Source organism: Dunckerocampus dactyliophorus, chromosome 1 (genome assembly GCF_027744805.1).
Source record: "Dunckerocampus dactyliophorus isolate RoL2022-P2 chromosome 1, RoL_Ddac_1.1, whole genome shotgun sequence".
In the NCBI taxonomy this organism is placed as follows: domain Eukaryota; kingdom Metazoa; phylum Chordata; class Actinopteri; order Syngnathiformes; family Syngnathidae; genus Dunckerocampus; species Dunckerocampus dactyliophorus.
In genome coordinates this window covers 35659363-35678071 of record NC_072819.1, presented here as the reverse complement: position 1 = coordinate 35678071, position 18709 = coordinate 35659363, and the positions used below count along the sequence as shown (strand labels likewise).

The window sequence follows — 18709 nt, the reverse complement described above, 5'->3', positions numbered from 1 at the left end:
AGCCTGTAACTCTGCCTTACAGGTGTGCTGTCGGTGCTGGGAAACGGGATCCTGCTGTTTGTGGCCTATAGAAAAAAGTCATCCTTAAAGCCAGCAGAGTTTTTTGTAGTCAACTTGGCCATCAGTGACCTGCTGATGACCATCTCCCTCTTCCCTCTTGCTGTGCCATCTGCCTACACTCATAAGTGAGTCTTACTTTCATCTACCATATTATGTCACTACTTCGTCACATTTGGTGCTTGTGGGGAGACAAAGGTTAGCTTCTCATACTTATGGCCATGGCAACCTCTTCAGTGCTCAAAAGCAAGACTTTCCAACATGCCGAAACCATTTGTGAAGTACTCTTTTGTTGTGCAATAGCAGATGAACACTACTATTTAACATATACACCAGGGTGGCAGAAAACGTAGGAAGCAGGAAAAACTCTTTTTCGGTGGATGTGATCTCTCTCATGACTCTCATGACTGAAGCCATTCAGCATTACAAACAAAACAATGACAAAACCAGCATTCCAAACAAATCCCGCTCATGCAAATGTGTTAATATTTATTTTGTCTTTTTCCTTTACCACTCCTTTTATACTTTTTCCTCCACATCCAGGTGGCTGTTTAATAAGACAACCTGCACCGTCTACGCCTTTTGTGGCGTTTTGTTTGGCCTGTGCAGTCTGACCAACCTCACGGTGCTCTCCTCCGTCTGCTGGCTCAAGGTCTGCTGCCCAAACTATGGTAGGATTATGCTTTGCAATGTAACTCAGTGTTACTGTATGTACTTCATCCAGACACTGTGGAAAATAAAGTGTTGTTGTGTTCTGAGGAATTTTAATTTGTTGTTAACATGTTGGACATTTGTTCTGCCGGGGTGAGGTCAACTAAACTGATTTTAGTATCAGAGGTTTTATTTACATTAATATTTGAATCTGTGTGCATGAGTGTGTTTGGTGGGGAGATCGAGGTTGAGGTGCCACTGTAAATGGTTCAGAACGTTTGTTCTACTGTCTAAGAACTTTGCTAGACATAATACATAGCAAACATGGTGTGGTATGTTACAACTAAATCTAGTTATCCAAAGTATACAATAAGCATACTATACTGATTCATTGATGATTTGCTTTTATGACGCACTTAGGTGATGCTTTCACCAAAGGATGCCACATGGCACATCTCCAAGCTTACAAGTCACATGGTGCAATGTGATGTGTTTTGAGCATGTACATATGCTATTTTTACACTTTGTAATCATTTCTGCTGATAACGACAAATCCCCAATCATGTCATCTGCAGAGTTCAAGTGTTTAAATTGTCAACACGGACCTTTTTTAGCGCCCACAGTTTAATTTGCATCATGAAGGACATTGATGTAAAAAAATGTATGCTTTATTTTTCAGTCAGTGTTTATGGTTTATTGTCCATTTCCACATTATCGCGCACTGCTCTCGAGTTCTCTGTGCACCGCCAACCAATACAATCCGACCTGAACTGTAAATGAAATAAACACATAACAATTTGTTCTGTCCCGTTTTGCAATGCAACACAGTGAGTGACAGGGAACAACAACAAGCGGTAACATGTAACACAATGATGAGCACTGTCCAGCCAATGATAAGATCCTGTTTGCCAGTATTTACTTCCACATCCAATCAATTCATTAACAGCGTGTTATGTCGTACATGCTGCTGTTTTGCACGTTAGCATATAGCGAATGCTGCTTGCTAACCCTGTATTATGGAGAAACAAACGGGCAGTGCAACAGCGTCTCACCAAGCCAAGGTAAAAAAAGCGTTTCTTTTAAGGTGGACTGGCTGCCGGAGAGGCTCCAGCATACACCCTAGTGTATGACCCTAGTGTGGATAAGCAGCTCAGAAGATGGATGGCTGGATGGATGGATGGCTGTCGGAGTGTGTGCAAACAGAAGAAGAAGAGGTGAAGCTGGGTGAGATTTTTTGAATGAGAAAGTGCAGCTTTATCAAACACGCTGCAAAGCCAAAGTAGCAAGCCAGTTTTCTGAGTGAAAATGTGGAACGAATGTGTGGCGTAACTTTGCATGTTTTACTGCACAGTTATTTTGATGGCCGCGCATACCGGATACCGGAAGTGTTACCCCGAGTTTGTGTTGCTGAAGGGACCAAAAGGTCAGTTGAGAGTTAATTTTTTTTTTTATTTAGACAAAAGTATACATGTACAACAAACATGGCATCAATTTCATGTACCACAACAGGCACCCTTTAAAACAGAAAGTGAAAGTCAAAGAAGAAATTTCAAGTATACCTAACAATGTAAATGATAAACAAGAAAATAAAATGATAAACTAGGGGGTTTTCTACAAGATTCAGATGGTTAATTGAATGAGACCATGACTTATTTTGTCTGAGGTGTAGAATAAAGAAAGCTACATTGTGAAATCCTCCTTGCTGTCTGTTTAAAACCACTCATATACAAAATATGACAGAATGCAAGTTCTCACTTCTCAGGTTTTGGACAGGTGCGATACTACAGTACAGTGTGCACGTCTGATGCTGCTCACAGAGGTCCAAGGAATGCTCAGTTTATTTTGGTGTTTGCTCAGATACTTGAACAATTAGAGGGAACATTGGTCAGAACTATTCCACACTTTTCATGCCCAGATTTGTGATTTCCTGTGGACATGATTTCACCTGCAGCCCAGTGAGCCCACGATAAATGATTTATTTTTTCAACTCTCCAGGATATAAAGGCATATTGTTTAGTATAGTGGCGTTAAGGGCTTGTGTGTTTGTATGTACATCAATGGGGTGAGTTGGCATAATATATGTCAGCGGATTGTAGTGCGCCAATCTGGACCAAAAAGTCCAGGGCCAAATTTTTGTCCCAGTCTACCCTTGACAACATTTTAAAGCGCATGCAGAGATGGATGAAGCTGCTGGATGCTGACCATTCATCATATTTCAAATGAAGAAGCTGCCATCTTGTGGAGTTAATAAAAGCCACATCAGGAGGTTGCCGACAGCCATAGCTATTAATACCAATGTGTGATAGTGATTTGCGACTGACAATCCACCAGGCGGTTGCAGGAGACTCATCGGTTAATTGAATAGAGATGTACATACCAGTACACTCCAACCCTGTAACACTTTGAGACAAAGGTTGGTACACCCCAAAGACAGGACACCCCATACCCAGAAAACAATCTGCTGTATGCAGATTTTTACATTGGGAAAACCGAGAAGCCAGTGAGCAGGCACATGTCACAACACAGACGGGCTAACTCTTAAGGTCAAGACTCTGTGGGCTACCTGCACCTCAAACACAAAGAGCACTCTTTTGAGGACAAAAATGTACACATTCTGGACAGAGAAGACAGATGGTTTGAAAGAGGAGTGTGGGAAGCCACGTTAAGGTTGAGAAGCCATCTCTGAACAGAAGGGGAGGTCAATGACAAAGACCCATACAATGCTGTCCTTTCATCCCTTCCTAAAAGATTAAATCATTTAGCCTGTAACAAATTGAACAAGGCACAGCCACCTTGATTTCGGGCGTGTTCATGACCATCATTACATGCAGAGGCCCCAATCCATTGTATCCTAACAATCCCATGACACCACAAAAGAGTGAAACCATTCGTGTCTGCACATGACGCCTCCTTTAAAGGATAAATAGAGTGGATCTTGCAACACTTTCACAGACTAGAGCTGTCCTATCTAGTCTGGTGTGTGTCCCAGCTAGCCTTTGAGCATGAACTGATGAAGCCTGCTTGGATAAGAGACAAAATGTAATTTAAGACAACCCGAACAGTCTCGTTGTGATCGATTCAATGCCCTGGGAAGTGAAGCAACAATTTATATTTTCACTGTAAGGCATTCATATCATTACACCTGCTGACACAGGTTTCCCAAGTTAAACTCAGAGAGACTGAGGTTTAATTGAATTGGATGTATGTGTTTATGTTGACTCATGGTAAGTTAATAATGAATAATAAATGAATAATAAATGTTGCGCGGTAAATTTTTAAAACACAAGATTGAAGTGTTCGTTTTCAAATGGGTTGTTCTGAATATGATCTTTTATTTATAGATATGTAGAAAAGTGTATTGAATTGAATGAGTTAATGGATTCCACTTTTCTAAAACAGTTCTCACTACTGTGTGAATGTCAATAGCAGAACATCAAAACAAATGGATGCAGAGTAATCCCATGGATCAACAGTCCACGTAGATGTCCTTTGGCTAAAAGTGTTTTTAGTGAAGTATCGATCCGTCAATCAGTACATCTAAGGCAGGTAAACAACTGAGGCTTTCACTGGCTTTACATTGCACCAGGTTTAAAGTCACCAGATAATCCTTCACGTTCTACAAGGTGCAGCCGACGTACCAAGACAAACATGCAGAGTTTTTAAAGTGAGCATTCAGTGTTGAACTGTTGAACACTGACAGGTTTGCATTCTACGAGTTTTAAATGTGACATTACATCCCTGTGGGGGTTTATTTTGTATTCATGATTTGAAGGAATAGTAAGACTGTACGGTAACATGTTTATGTTGCATTGCAATGACGTCACATGGTTGCAAAATGAAGAAAATCGGAGACGTCATGATGTGACAGTGGAGCTATAAAGTATGCAAAGCACATTACATTTTTGTGCACATCTGAGTAAAATAAGTCATAATTATTGGATTTTGTTGATGAGCATTACAGTTATAGAATATATTCATGTATTTGCACTACATGGCCATTCTCACCTACTACAAAGTTTGTCAACTTTGTACTCGTCTGCTGGGGACTTTGTCATGCTCGAACAGACGTACAGGCGCCCAACCTGGACATGTTGTACGGTATAATCAAAGCCATTACTCCTCACGCTACTTTTTCATAATAACGTAATAATAATAATTGCATAATAGAAATAAGCAAAACCACTAAAACAACATCTACTGTGGTAGAGCCCACAGTACGCTATAGATATAATTAATATAGATATAATTAATGCAATTTCTCCTCTCGCCATTTATTCATAACCACCACCTGCACAATATAAATTTAAATACTAAATAAGCTACAGATCTAGAAGGATGCCATAATGCACTGTTGCTTTATGAAGCGATGGCATTGGTAAACTTCATTTAATGAATGCACTTTCACTACACATTGCTTTGAGTGTTTGTCTTGATATGCAGACCACAGCCCTTTCACTTCTCTAGAAGTTTGTGTTCCACTGCGTGTTGTTATAGTTAATTATTTCATTATGGAAAAAGAAGCTCCTTTAAGTGAGTTTTACTATTCTTAACAAACCCCTGAAGACAAGCAAAATAGTCTAGTTTTACAACTGAATGGTCAAATCTTAATCTACAGACCACGCATGACTGCTGATTGACATACGAGCTCTGGATCAAAGTTGATAAAACAAAACATTTGAGGGGGATGAGTCACACGTCTTTTGCGAGGTGCACTCATTCCTCTGTGTGTTTCATTTAAGAAGGTCAAATTAAAAAGGGAGATGGGAATAGCAGGCACTAGAGAGAAGGCATAGAATGCACTGAAAACAGAATCGATGGGAAGTATCTCCTGAAGTGCAACTGTCAGAGAAAGTATAGATCTGTCAGGAAACATTTTGCTTAATAAAATATCAATCAAAACACATCTCCACTTGAATAAACTGGGCTTGCTTGTTGCATAAAGTAAGCACAGAAAAAAAATATTGAAAAGATAGTATAATATGTCACCGTGGCAAATACATTTTAGTTTTGTGTTTTGGTTTTTACAAAATATTTATCATCTCAATTTCATAGGAACCTCTAAGGTCGAAGACAAGCCATTCTGGGGCACTTTCTGATCAACCTACAATTTATTCATATAGGGCACAGGCAGAGTTGTGTTATGTAGCCCAGTAGTACCAGGGAAAAATAGTTGGACTCATTGGTACATTCTTGCTTACAATGTGTGAACACATGTAAGGGAAGTGGGCGTGGTTTAACTGGAAATAGGTGAGGCTTAAATCGGTACATTTAAGTCTGAAATTGACATGGATTGATCAGAAGTTGCTATATTTATTGTTTATTATTTAGCTATATGTGTACTATGTATGTGTGTAAGTGATCTGTAAGACTATTATTTATTCATTGTGAATGATCTGTGTGAAGTCCGTGATTCATGTAAACATCCAGTGATGGCAAACAGGGAAATAATCTGTTCATTGTATTTTTCGCAAAAGCACCGTGTTCTGACGCGACACGATTCATTTACAGCCCTGTCTTCTCAAATGCGCCGCGTACGTAATGAAACAAGTTTACCAAGTTACTTTAGATACAAGCTGAGCTGAGGAAAACCTAAAAAAAAGAAACGTCCGGAGTGGAAGCAGTGACCAACGTGACACGAGCCGTTTTCAACTCTGTCTTGTCAAATGCATTGCGTGAAAGGAGTCTGTGTATAGAGGGGTGGTCGCTGTGTGTGATGGCCAATCACAGAATGTGAAGAGTGAATACATAAGCAGTTACTCAAAGAGGATTTTCCTTCATCACGATTACGGATAATGACAAGCTGTACGCGTTTCATGCTCGTTCTCAGGAAAAATGCATTATCCGTAACGGACACTCGTCTAAAACGTGTCTCATCCCTACTGAATATTACGTTGAGATGGTTTAATCAGTGAAAGGGTGCTTCACACCAGATAAAAGATATCTGTAATACCCTCCCCCCATCCCCCACACAGTTTCTAACACGACACAGTTCATGGTACGCTACAAGGCTTAAGCAGCCACCCCCACTCTCAGTTTGAACTGTAAGAGGGGCTGACATGCAGTTGAAGAGGCTTTGTGATGTTGCAGATAAGGCTTGCAGTGTTCCTCCACAAAATAATACCGCAGTGACGATGATGCAATGGTCCAAATCAATTAGTCATTGGCTCTGGGTGAGGGCTGCTCTGGTATTTCTCATGGATCACTTCATTCACAATTGTGCACATTACTGTGATTGCACCAATTTGGACAGAAGAACAATACATTGAGCTTATATAATAAAGTCAAGTTTAATTAAAATGACAAAATTATGTGCAATTCTTTGGTAGCTTGGGGTCTATGAAATTGCTTTTATCATTACCATCATCATCTGTAATGTTGTATAATTTGTAATATTGTTTACACTATATATTCAATAGTAGTTACCTGTGACGTGCTGGCCTCAGGCTGTGAAGATTACAGCAATTCAAGTGGCCTTTCTCACATCCGTTGGCCTCCAAGTACTGTATACTCTAACTTCTCTACATAAAAATGGATTTAAACGTTTACAGTATGTTTGGATTGCTGGAATTGAGAACATGTTTAACATTACGTGCATTCCAGAACTCCATCACTCACTTGAACATTTCTGAAGTCACAATAGACACTGTCAACACTGCAGTCTATTCATTCAGAAGTAAATGAACTCTTGTCCTATCCATGTGATAACATATTTGTTATAAGAATTAGTAGGCAAAATTTTATAGTGAAGAAAATTAAAACCTACAACTAAGAATATACTGTATCGTACTGTATACTGTGTGTGCGTGTGTGTGTATATATACAGTATATATATATATATACTGTATATCTATATATACACTCCTGATCAAAATCTTAAGACCAGTTGAAAAATTGCTAGAATTTGCATTTTGCACATTTGGATCTTAATGAGGTTTTAAGTAGAGCTACAATATCCAAAAGCAAGAAGGGGGAGTGAGACAAAAGGCACTTTGAAAAAACAATTTATTGAAAACAACAATTAAACTGAAATAGGCTGTTTATCAGTTGATCAAAAGTTTAAGACCATCGCTCAAAAAATAACAAAAAAACTCTCCAAACCAGAACAAAAAATGTTCTCAGTAGGACTCAGTAATGAGTAGCTCCACCGTTCTTGTTAATCACTTCAAAAATTGGTTTGGGCATGCTTGATGCGAGTGTTTCCAGGAGGCTAGTGGGAACATTGCTCCAAGTGGTGAAGATGGCTTCATGAAGGGCATCAACTGTCTGGAACTGGTGGCCATTTTTATAAACTATAGACTAAAAACCCAGCTGTTACCACACAGAAGAGGGCCTTCAGTCATGAGGGATGCCTGCAACATCTACACGTAAGCTTGCGCCGTTTGACGACCCTGCACCACCTGAAGCTCCAGTGTTTCATGGAATGAAAAAGCACCCCAGATCATGATGGACTCCCCTCCACTGTGCCGGGTAGAAAACATCTCAGGTGGGATCTCCTTGTCATGCCAGTAACGTTGGAAGTCATCTGGACCGTCAAAGTTACATTTTTTCTCATCAGAGAATAAAACTTTTCCACCTTTCTATGTCCCATGTTTGATGCTCCCTGGCAAAGTCTAAACGGGCAGTTGTGTAGCGTGGAAGGAGACGTGGTCTTTGAATTCGTTTTGTTTTTTAAACCCTTTTCCCACAGATGCCGTCTGATGGTTATTGTGCTGCAGTCTGCAAAAGTAAGGGGCTTACTTTGGGCCGAAGACCGCCCTGTGTCTTGATGGCCAGCCAATCGGATCCTCCAGCTCAGCGCAGGTGTGATTTTTTTTGGGTCTACCACCTGACTTTTTTGTTCCATAATGCTCAGGATCTTTCAAAAAATTTACAATGACTGTCTTACTGCGCCCAACCTCAGCAGCAATGGCACGCTGCAAGAGGCCTTGCTTATGCAGCTCGACAATCCGACCACGTTCAAAAAGAGAACGCTTCATCGCTTTAGCCATCAGGAGGGCAATGACAGTATTCCAAATGTTCCAAATGTTTTTCGTCTCACTCCCCCTTTGTCATGAGCTGTGATGTTGCTTTGCTGCCCTCTACTGTTTGTTGCAGCACATCTGCCGATCCAGGGGAGGAGCTCATGCACACCTTTAATCAGTCAATGCTGGGACTATTTAGAGCCTGTCTTGCTTGCTATTTATTGTTTTAGTTTGTCTTCTCATGCACGCTCATGCTATCTTGTGTTCCTAGCTCTCTGGTCAACCCTGCCCTCGTATCTTGTGAGTATTTTGCTCTTCCTCCTAGCGTTTGTGCAGCAGTGATTTTCGGTTTCTTCTTGTACCTGCTGGTTTTTATGCAATGTTTTTTTGTTATACGTTTTTGACTTACCCTGCTATCCGTGTGTGCAGCGCTTTCCGTTCTTGCACTTTTTGTTGAGTTTTTTCCCGTGGCTAGGCTCGGAGATTTGTGTTGTATTTTTTCCACACTTTGTATCTTTTTGTCTTTTGTGTTAATACATTTTTATACACTGACTTTTTGGGTCTTTCTGCATCTTGGGATTCTTTTTCAAAATGCTTTTTGTCTCACTCCCCCTTCTTGCTTTTGCATATTGTAGCTCTACTTAAAACCTCATTAAGATCCAAATGTGCAAAATGCAAATTCTAGCAATTTTTCAACTGGTCTTAAGATTTTCATTAGGCCTGTATATAATGTATATACACAGTGGTGTAAAAAAGGGTTTGCCCCCTTTCTGATTAATTTATTTTTTGCATTTTGGTCACACTTAAATGTTTTAGATCGTCAAACAAATGTAAATATTAGTCAATGATAACACACCTGAACACAAAATTTGTTTTTTAATGAAACTTTCTATCAATACTATACTATTACTATAACTTTTATTATTTATTATTTACAGTACTATTATTTTATTTACTTTTGACGTATATGAATTCCTCTTGGAGATAAATAAATTATCCATCGTATCTATTATTCAGGGCGAAAAAAATCCAAACCTACATGGCCCTGTGTGAAAAAGTGATTGCCCCCTAAACCTAATAACTGGTGGGGCCACCCTTAGCAGCAACATCTGCAATGAAGCGTTTGCGGTAACTTGCAATGAGTCTCTAACAGCACTGTGGAGGAATTTTGGCCCACCCATATTTGCAGAATTGTTGTAATTTGAGGTTTTTCCACTATGAAGCATCTTTTTAAGGTCATGCCACAGCATCTCAATAGGATTCAGGTCAGGACTCTGACTAGGCCACTCCAAAGTCTTCATTTTGTTTTTTGTTTTTCATGGGCCATTCAGAGGTGGACTTGCTGGTGTGTTTTGGATCATTGTCCTGATGCAGAACCCATGTTTGTTTCAGCTTGAGGTCACAAACAGATGTCCGGACATTCTCCTTCAGGATTTTTTGATAGACAGCAAAATTGATGGTTCCATTTATCACAGCAAGTCTTCCAGGTCCTGAAGAAGCAAAACAGGCCCAGACCATCACACTAACTCTGCCATGCAGGCCGTTTTTGCCCCGTGTCTTTCTTATGGTGGAGTCACGAACACTGACCTTAAATGAGGCAAATGAGGTCTGCAGTTCTTAGGATGTTGTTGTGGGGTCTTTTGTGACCTCTTTGATGAGTTGTCACTGCGCTCTTGCAGTAATTTTGCTTGGCCAGCCACTCCTGGGAAGGTTCACTACTGTCCCATGTTTTCGTCATTTGTGGATAATGGCTCTCACTGTGGTTCGCTGGAGTCCCAAAGCTTTAGAAATGGCTTTATAACCTTTTCCAGACTGATCGATCTAAATTAATCTTAGTTATGTTTTAACAGATGGGGCAATCACTTTTTCACACAGGGCCATGGAGGTTTGGATTTTTTTTCTCCCTTAATAATGAAAAGGTTCATCTAAAAACATTTTGTGTTCGGGAAGGGGGCAAACACTTTTTCATACCACTGTATATATAAATTCTTGTCAGAATATTCTTCACAATGTGCTGGAATTAGTTGAAACGGATCCATAAAAATATTTCATTAATTAATCTGGTTAAACTAGTAGTTTTTATCTCATGACTAAGAACTAATCTAGTGACAAGATAGTTATTTGTTGGTTTTATTATCTGTACTGCCTTTTTAAATTACCTTCCTCTGTCAAGCATGTTCTAGAAGTAATTTTCTGAGGTTTGTGATACCGTAAATGACAAATTGGTTATAGTGTCCTGTCGACATCCTTTCAGTATATGTGCTCATAAGCACATAGAGTCCTCATGCACTATGTATTTGTGAGAACACAGCTGACAAAAATTTTTCTTCTGATTGTTTTTGGTGAGCTGCTCTGTTGTGTTTTTCCTCAGGCAACAACTTCTCCTACGGCCACTCTTGCCTGCTGGTGGCCGGGATCTGGTGCTACGCCGCAGTGTTTGCCGCCGGGCCCCTGTCAGGCTGGGGAGAGTACGGGCCCGAACCGTACGGAACAGCATGCTGCATTAACTGGCATGCCCCCAGCCAGAGCTCTTCAGCTATGAGCTACATCATCTGCCTCTTCTTCTTCTGCTACGTTGTGCCCTGCACTATCATCTTTTTGTCCTACACGTTCATCTTGTTGACAGTAAGGGGATCCCGACAGGCAGTGCAACAGCACATGTCCCCTCAGAACAAGATCACCAATGCACATGCACTTATTATTAAGGTAGGTTTCCAACACTGATTTTTTTCCATTACACATACAGTATGTACATTCATGTTAATTTGCATGTCATCTTTTTGTAGCTGTCCGTGGCAGTTTGTATTGGCTTCCTGACAGCATGGAGTCCGTATGCAATTGTGTCCATGTGGGCAGCATTTGGTAATCCCTCAGCTGTGCCACCCATGGCTTTTGCACTGGCTGCTATCTTCGCCAAATCCTCTACCCTCTACAATCCTATAGTCTATCTGTCTTTCAAGCCCAATTTCCGCAAGTCCCTGTGTCGGGATATGGCCCTGTGCAGAAGGTCACTTTGCGGGTGTCTGTGTCAGCACAACTCCACACAGAAGGGAACGTGCAGACAAGCTCATCACAAAGAAGAATGCAACTCTACGCGGTTGTCCAATGGCTTACCAGAGAACCATGGCACATGCAGACATTGCCCTTGTCCTGAGATCACTGCTACAAGGGAAAAGGGTATCCACTACAGCCCTCAGCATACTGCCAGGATACTTACAGGGTCACAGCAGAGTGAAGTGGCTGTCAGTCAGCTCTCCAACGAGCAGCAGAGTGACTTCCTCTAGAATGTATTTACAAACAGTACGTGAGAAGTAAAGCAAATGGATGAGAGACATTACCTGTAAATCTGCAAGGATGGGAATGAGTAAGGAAACTATTAATGGGAGGAACTTGTCATAACCATAAAGGCCAAACTTTAAAGAACTTATCTTACACCTCAAATACTGTATGTGATACTGCCAAAACACACATGACCGCAAAGTCATGCAACAACCAACATGCAAGATATTGTTAAATCAGGTAACGTAAACACTTTTAAGAGGACTCTTGAAATGACTTTTTGAGGGAAGAGCTCTCTAGAAATGACCTTTAATGTATTTATTATGAATACTGTAATTGATACTGTGTTTGATTTACATATTTATTGATGGATGTCTCCAAGTGGAGGATCACACGGTTTTCATTATTTAAAAAGAAAATATTTATCTTTGCTGCATTGGTTTCAAGGTGTCACCCAAGTAATGTGAGGGATGGAACCAAGCATAAATGGATGTTAACTGTATTGTCAATGATCTACTGTATCTCCAGGCAAACACAAATCCATTACACGACATGAGTTCTGGTCTCAGTGTACTCAATAGGAAGACCTCAGGACGAAAATATTTACAATCAGATCCATGGCTCAAAAATGTACATCTCTTTAAATAAGCTATATGTCTTGAATTGTACAAAAGATGCACTGCACTGTGACTAAAAGTAGTTAAATAGTAATGTATGATTGTGTGTTTGGGTTTTCTTGGAAGAATTTAAAAAAGCACATTCAACGGAAGAAAATTAAAGTGAGGATATATTTCCTGGTATAAAATCTTGGTAATATTTCTTCCAGAAACTATTCAGTGTGTGTGCTTTGTAATTAGAATATGGAGGTTATGTTAGGCTTTGATTTAAAGTGTCCATAAAACATAGAGCTTTCTCGTTTTATGAGTGAGTCAGGCCAACCTTTTCGGCCATTAAAGCAATCAGATACTGTAGGTACCGCTACGCTGCAGCTGTGGGAAGTATTAAGCCCACACAGCTGTGTTTTTTTTGCAAACCTTTCATTGCTTACTTAGTAAGTAATTTTTTACAATGACTTTTAGCACCTGCTTTCACTTCAATGACAAGTGGAATGCAAGAGATATGTACAAAGGCACGGAATTGGTAATCAATCGAACAAAACTGAAGGAACAAGTGAGCAGGTGCTGATGCATCTATAATCTCAATGTTCATTCTTATAGTAATATTTTTAAAGCTCTTTGAGTGCATATAAAATATATTTGGACAGTACATTTGTCTGAAAAACACTACGTAATATGTTTTTGCTGTCAAACTAACTTTCCATGATCCCAGATCCAAGGAAATTACCTTTGGTGCATATTAATGTTAATTAAAATAAATAGTAAAATATAAAATTGTAATAAGTCAATAAAATTATCCTTTCATCAGCTGACTTAAAACAGTGTGTGTGTGTGTCTGTGTGACAGAGAGAAATAATGAAAAAAAGCCATGTACTTTAAGCACGCATACAAAGAAGAACAGATATAAAGTAGGTATACTAGAAGTATCGGCATTAAAGAAAAATGTATTAGAGCAAAATAAGAGCTGTTGTCTTTCTCTGCATGTTTCAAGGTAACTTGCTTTTGTCAGCTCTAAAGGCGGAAAGGATGGCGCGAAACAGTGTGTCAGCACCTCCTAACAAAACTCCAATAACTTTTGTAAAAAAAAAATAGATGACTTGCATGGCTCTTGCCACAACAACACAATACCTAAGCTGTTTTCAGGATGGACTGCACTTCTGTGATGTTTCTAACTTGGCATTTTCCTCTTAGTTTACAATTGAATGGCTTCTTCTTCTGACTGCTCTCGCAACAGCAAACGTTGTGATATTCCTTTGGAAAAGAACAATTTCACATCTCACCATCTTTCATGTCCTTTCCAATTCCTGTATCCTGTGAATTCTTGTAACTAAAAAAAAACAAACTATTTCAGCAACCATTTTCATTACAATATATTGTGTCAAGGGACAATAGTATAGAAATGAAACTCAGATATACCATAAATTCCGGACTGTAGAGCGTTATAGAAATACATTTAAAAAGAAAAAAGATTTGCACATACACTCCTGATCAAAATCTTAAGACCAGTTGAAGAATTTACATTTTGTGCTGTTGTATCTTATAGAAGTTCTAAGTAGAGCTTCAAAATGCAAAAAGAAGAAATGCGATCATCATTTGACGCCACTAAAGAGCCAACCATTTCTGTTTGGACCTGCCTTGTCCTTTAGAGGATAAATAGATTGGCTCTTGCATCAAGCTATCAGACTAGAGCTGTCCTATCTAGTCTGACTTGTGTGTCCCATCTAGTCTTTGAGCATGAACTGATGAAGTCTTCTCGGATGAGAGGCGAAACATCTTCTAAGACAACCTGAACAGTCCTGTTGCGATCGATTGAATGCCCTGAGAAAACAATGACCTGGATGAATGAGAACAGTCACAGGCATATTTCTGTACATTTTGGGTTTGATATCCTCAAAATGGTGGGGGAATATGAAAGGATGGCCCGGAAAGTTGCGGCTTACCGGAAACATTTGACTTGAGATGTAGACAAAACAACCTCATGCCCACAAGCCATGAAAGACTACAGGAAAAAAACAACAAAAACAACTCATGAATGAATTTTACCAATGAAAGCCTCGAGGTAAAATTAGACGAAACATCCCTCAAATTACAAACAATTTTGCCCGAGGAAGTCTGTGAAAAGGTGATTTCACCAATAAAGCCCAACTTGGTCAACACAACAAAACCAAAGCAAGACAAACAACAAAGTTTCAGAAATGACAACTGAGACACAGCAGTTTTGCATCACAATTGCTCACCTGGCAGCAAAAAACTGGAAACTCAACCAATGAGAAACTACACAGTACATGGGTAAAGAACTAGTCAGACAGAAATCTTACCCAACCGGAGAAGGAAGTTTTGGTTAAAGGGTTGAACTGAAACCGAAGAGGACCAAATTACTTTACAAGTGTCGGCAGCTCTCTCCATTATGCCAAGGCTCCCCCTTCTAGCCTCACCCTGAAGGAAAGAAAAGCTGTGACATCGCTGAGCAAAGATGAAAACATCACAATCCTGCCAGCAGACAAGGAGAGATGCACAGTAATCCTAACACAACTGACTACCATGACAAGTTACTTACACTTCTCAATGATGCCAGCACATATGAAAGACCAAAAAGAGACCCAACCAGTGGTTACGAGAAGAAAATCACAGAGCACCTGCAGACATTACAGAGGTCAGAAACGAATAGCCATGCACTTTATTACCAATTATACCCACAAGAGATCATCCCTGGCATTTATGGTCTTCCAAAAAGACACAAAGAAGGGGCCCACCTCAGACCCATCGTCAGCAGCATTAACTCTGTAACTTACGATATTGCTAAGTATGTGGCCAACATCTTAGTACCCCTGGTGGGCAAAACACCACACCGCATCCAAAACTCAATGGACTTTGTTGAAAAAGTCAGAAACTTAAAACTGGACAAAAATGAAACTATTGATTAATTCAACATCACCTCCCTCTTCACTTGTATTCCAACTCAGGATGCAGTGGAAACTGAGGCAACTTTTACACCTTGACCACACCCTCCAAGATAGATCCGCACTCAACCCAGAACAAATATGTCATGTGCTGAAACATTGCCTCAGTACAACATATTTTCAATTCATGGGAACTTTTTACAGACAAAAGCACGGTTGTGCTATGAGATCATCAGTATTCCCTATCTTGGTCAACCTCTAAATGGAGGACATGGAAAGGAGGGCTCTGAACTCCTTTAATGGAACAGCACCAAGTCACTGATACAGATATGTGGATGACACATGGATCAAAATTAGAAGCCAAGAAGTGCTAGCATTCACTGAGCTCATTAACTCAACGGACAAAAACATCAAGTTCACATGTGAGGATGTCAGAGACATTAAGTTGGCTTTTTTGGACTGTGACGTTCACATTGCAGATGACAGTTGCCTCCATGTTGGTGCTTACAGAAAATCCACACACATTGACCAATACCTACTTTTTGAGTACACCACCCACTGGAATACAAACTGGTCATTATCATAACCCTACAGCATATATACAAGCTGTACACTGAAAAAGTATATGTAAGTTTAATTTGTATAGTATTGTCCCTTGAGAAGATATACTCCAATAAATATGGTTGCGAAAACGTGAGGGGTGTACTTATGTGAAATACTGTAAAACTGATGTTGGTGCATATGCATGGTACATCACTTTGTCACCTAAATACAATCACAAATTATATTTTTTCCCCCCCAACAATATTTTATCACTCTATAACTTACTCAAACTGCCAAATCTCCATTGCATTTTTTTTTTGCATATGGCTTTGTCTTCTTTACTATCCAACGTGAAGCAAAGAAGTTTGACACAGCACAGCAGAAATAACTGTGGTTGAATTAAATCCAACACATCAGCAAAACGAATCAATCTGTAATCATACAGATTGAATATCAGTGAGATTAAGGTAGCCCCCTGGCTGACAAGATGTTCAAGCAAAAGACTTGTTCCTGTAAAATTGATTTGAGAGTTTTGTTTGTTGCATAGTGAAGTTGATGCTTATCAGAAGGTTGGAATTAATTATATATGTCCATATGTTTCCTTCTATGTAGATTACAAGAGCCTGTTCTCAAGTGTGTATAGTAGGATTTCATATACAAATTTATGCAGTTAGTTGTACACATTTTGAATACTTGAAGGCCTTGTATTCCCAAACCACTGCACAAGTTAGACTATAATATCGTGCCTCTCTTTTTGTATGATTTTCTGCTAAATTCTCACAGAATCATGCTGCTTCCAACAGAATGCGATGTTATGTCACAGACTGCTGCTGCATGTCGCATCTTTGCAAATACTGCTTTATCGTACTGCGTGTGTATGACTGAGGATTTAGAATTCATGGATGCTATCGAGAAAATAATCTTAAATTGTTAGAAAAAAAATGGAAAATTATTCAACATATCATAGAACCACAGGTGACAGTAGCTTTTGTTTCATGTGCTCATACTTATAAGTTGTTTTCAACACAACATGTATATCAAGACTTGCGTTATATGGATGTACAAACCAGGAGACATTACAGTAGGAATTTTTGTTGTCTTCTCTGTTCTGTTCTTCTCAGGCATCATATATTTAACTTGAGCGATGGCTATAGCTTCAGTGTTCCCAGAGAATGGAGAACTTATTTGCCTTGCTGCAGCTGGAGTCAGTTAGACTGTAGGTCAATTGACAGGTACTTACTGTATGCGAAAGGAGGAGAGACTTAAGAATCGAGTATTTTCAAATCAACCAATCATTATATAAACATCATTACACACCTTTATCTAAGACATGACAGCAGCTTCTGATAGGGTAATTTATTTGTATCTTTAAGTTTGTCATTGAATGTATCTGTGGCTCTTAAGACTGGCTATTCAACTTGAGCTTTCAGTTTCAGTTTTGTCCTGCATCTCTGCACTGTAAAATACTAATATGTAAACAGAAATACACAGATATTTGGAATCTCTGTCCTTAGTTTTTAAGCCACAAACAAGCCTGAATGTGATGTGTTGTAAATAGGGATGCTCCGATGGATCAGCCACCGATTGGTATCAGTCGATTTCCGTAAAAAAACACGTGATCAGCATATGCCAATAAATGCCATTCAAAGCCAATGACAAAAAACAATTGCCATGGCGACGTGACAATTCATGTCATGACAACACAAACATAACATGAACGTGCGTGTGTGCTGTGCCACGTAGGGTTCCCAACTCCCATATTGAGCCAACAAGGAACGCACTTTGTCTCATATTAAAATAAGGAAAACGCATTGAATGAATCGGTGTGTCCAAACTTTTCTGAGCAAAAAGCTGTGTGATGACTGTCCCCCCATTGCTCTGATGAATATCCCTTTAAATACACCCATTGACCATTCCTCTGATCACATGATCTTAAAGAATTAAGTAAATGTATTTGGAGAGCGAGGCTGTTCGTATGACCAGTGTCAGACAGGTTCCAGCAATAAGCCGGACCCGTTTCCAGTGAGGGTTGGACTCCGCCACGGCTGCCCCTTGTCACCAATTCTGTTGATTACTTTTATGGACAGAAATTGTAGGCACAGCCAGGGCGTTGAGGGATTCCGGTTTGGTGGCCGCAGGATTGGGTCTCTGCTATTTGCAGACGATGTGGACCTGTTGGCTTCGTCGGGCCGTGACCTTCATCTCACTGGATCGGTTTGCAGTTGAGTGTGAAGCGGCTAGGAATAAGAATCAGCACCTTCAAGCCCGAGTCCTTGGTTCTCGCCCGGACAAGGGTGGGGTGCCATCTCCGAGTCGGGGATAAGATCCTGCCCCAAGTAGAGGAGTTTAAGCACCTCGGGGTCTTGTTTACGAGTGAGGAAGGATGAACACGAGATCGATGGGCAGATTAGTGCGGCGTCTACAGTGATGCGGACTCTGCATCAGTTCGTTGTGGTGAACAGGGAACTGAGCCGAAAGGCAAAGCTCTCAATTCACCGGTGTATCTACGTTCCTACCCTCACCTATGGTCATGAGCTTTGGGTAGTGACCGAAAGGACAAGGTCCTGAGTACCAGTGGCTGAAATGAGTTTTCTCCGTACGGTGGCTGAGCTCTCCCTTAGAGATAGGGTGAGAAGCACTGTCATCCGGGAAAAACTCGGAGTAAAACCGTTGCTCCTTCGCATTGAGAGAAGTTAGATGA

General features: G+C 40.1%; 1 protein-coding gene across 1 annotated transcript in view; it reads left to right on the top strand.

Moving 5' to 3' along the window:
* opn7b (opsin 7, group member b) overlaps positions 1-17405 on the top strand; it is a 52540-nt gene extending 35135 nt beyond the window's left edge. Inside the window, exons 3-6 of the mRNA XM_054792736.1 lie at positions 23-185; positions 601-728; positions 11041-11375; positions 11456-17405. Of these exons, the coding sequence (XP_054648711.1) occupies positions 23-185; positions 601-728; positions 11041-11375; positions 11456-11953 (1124 nt within the window). The 3' untranslated portion in view covers positions 11954-17405. The remainder of the gene's footprint in view (positions 1-22; positions 186-600; positions 729-11040; positions 11376-11455) is intronic.
* Positions 17406-18709: the final 1304 nt, after the last annotated feature.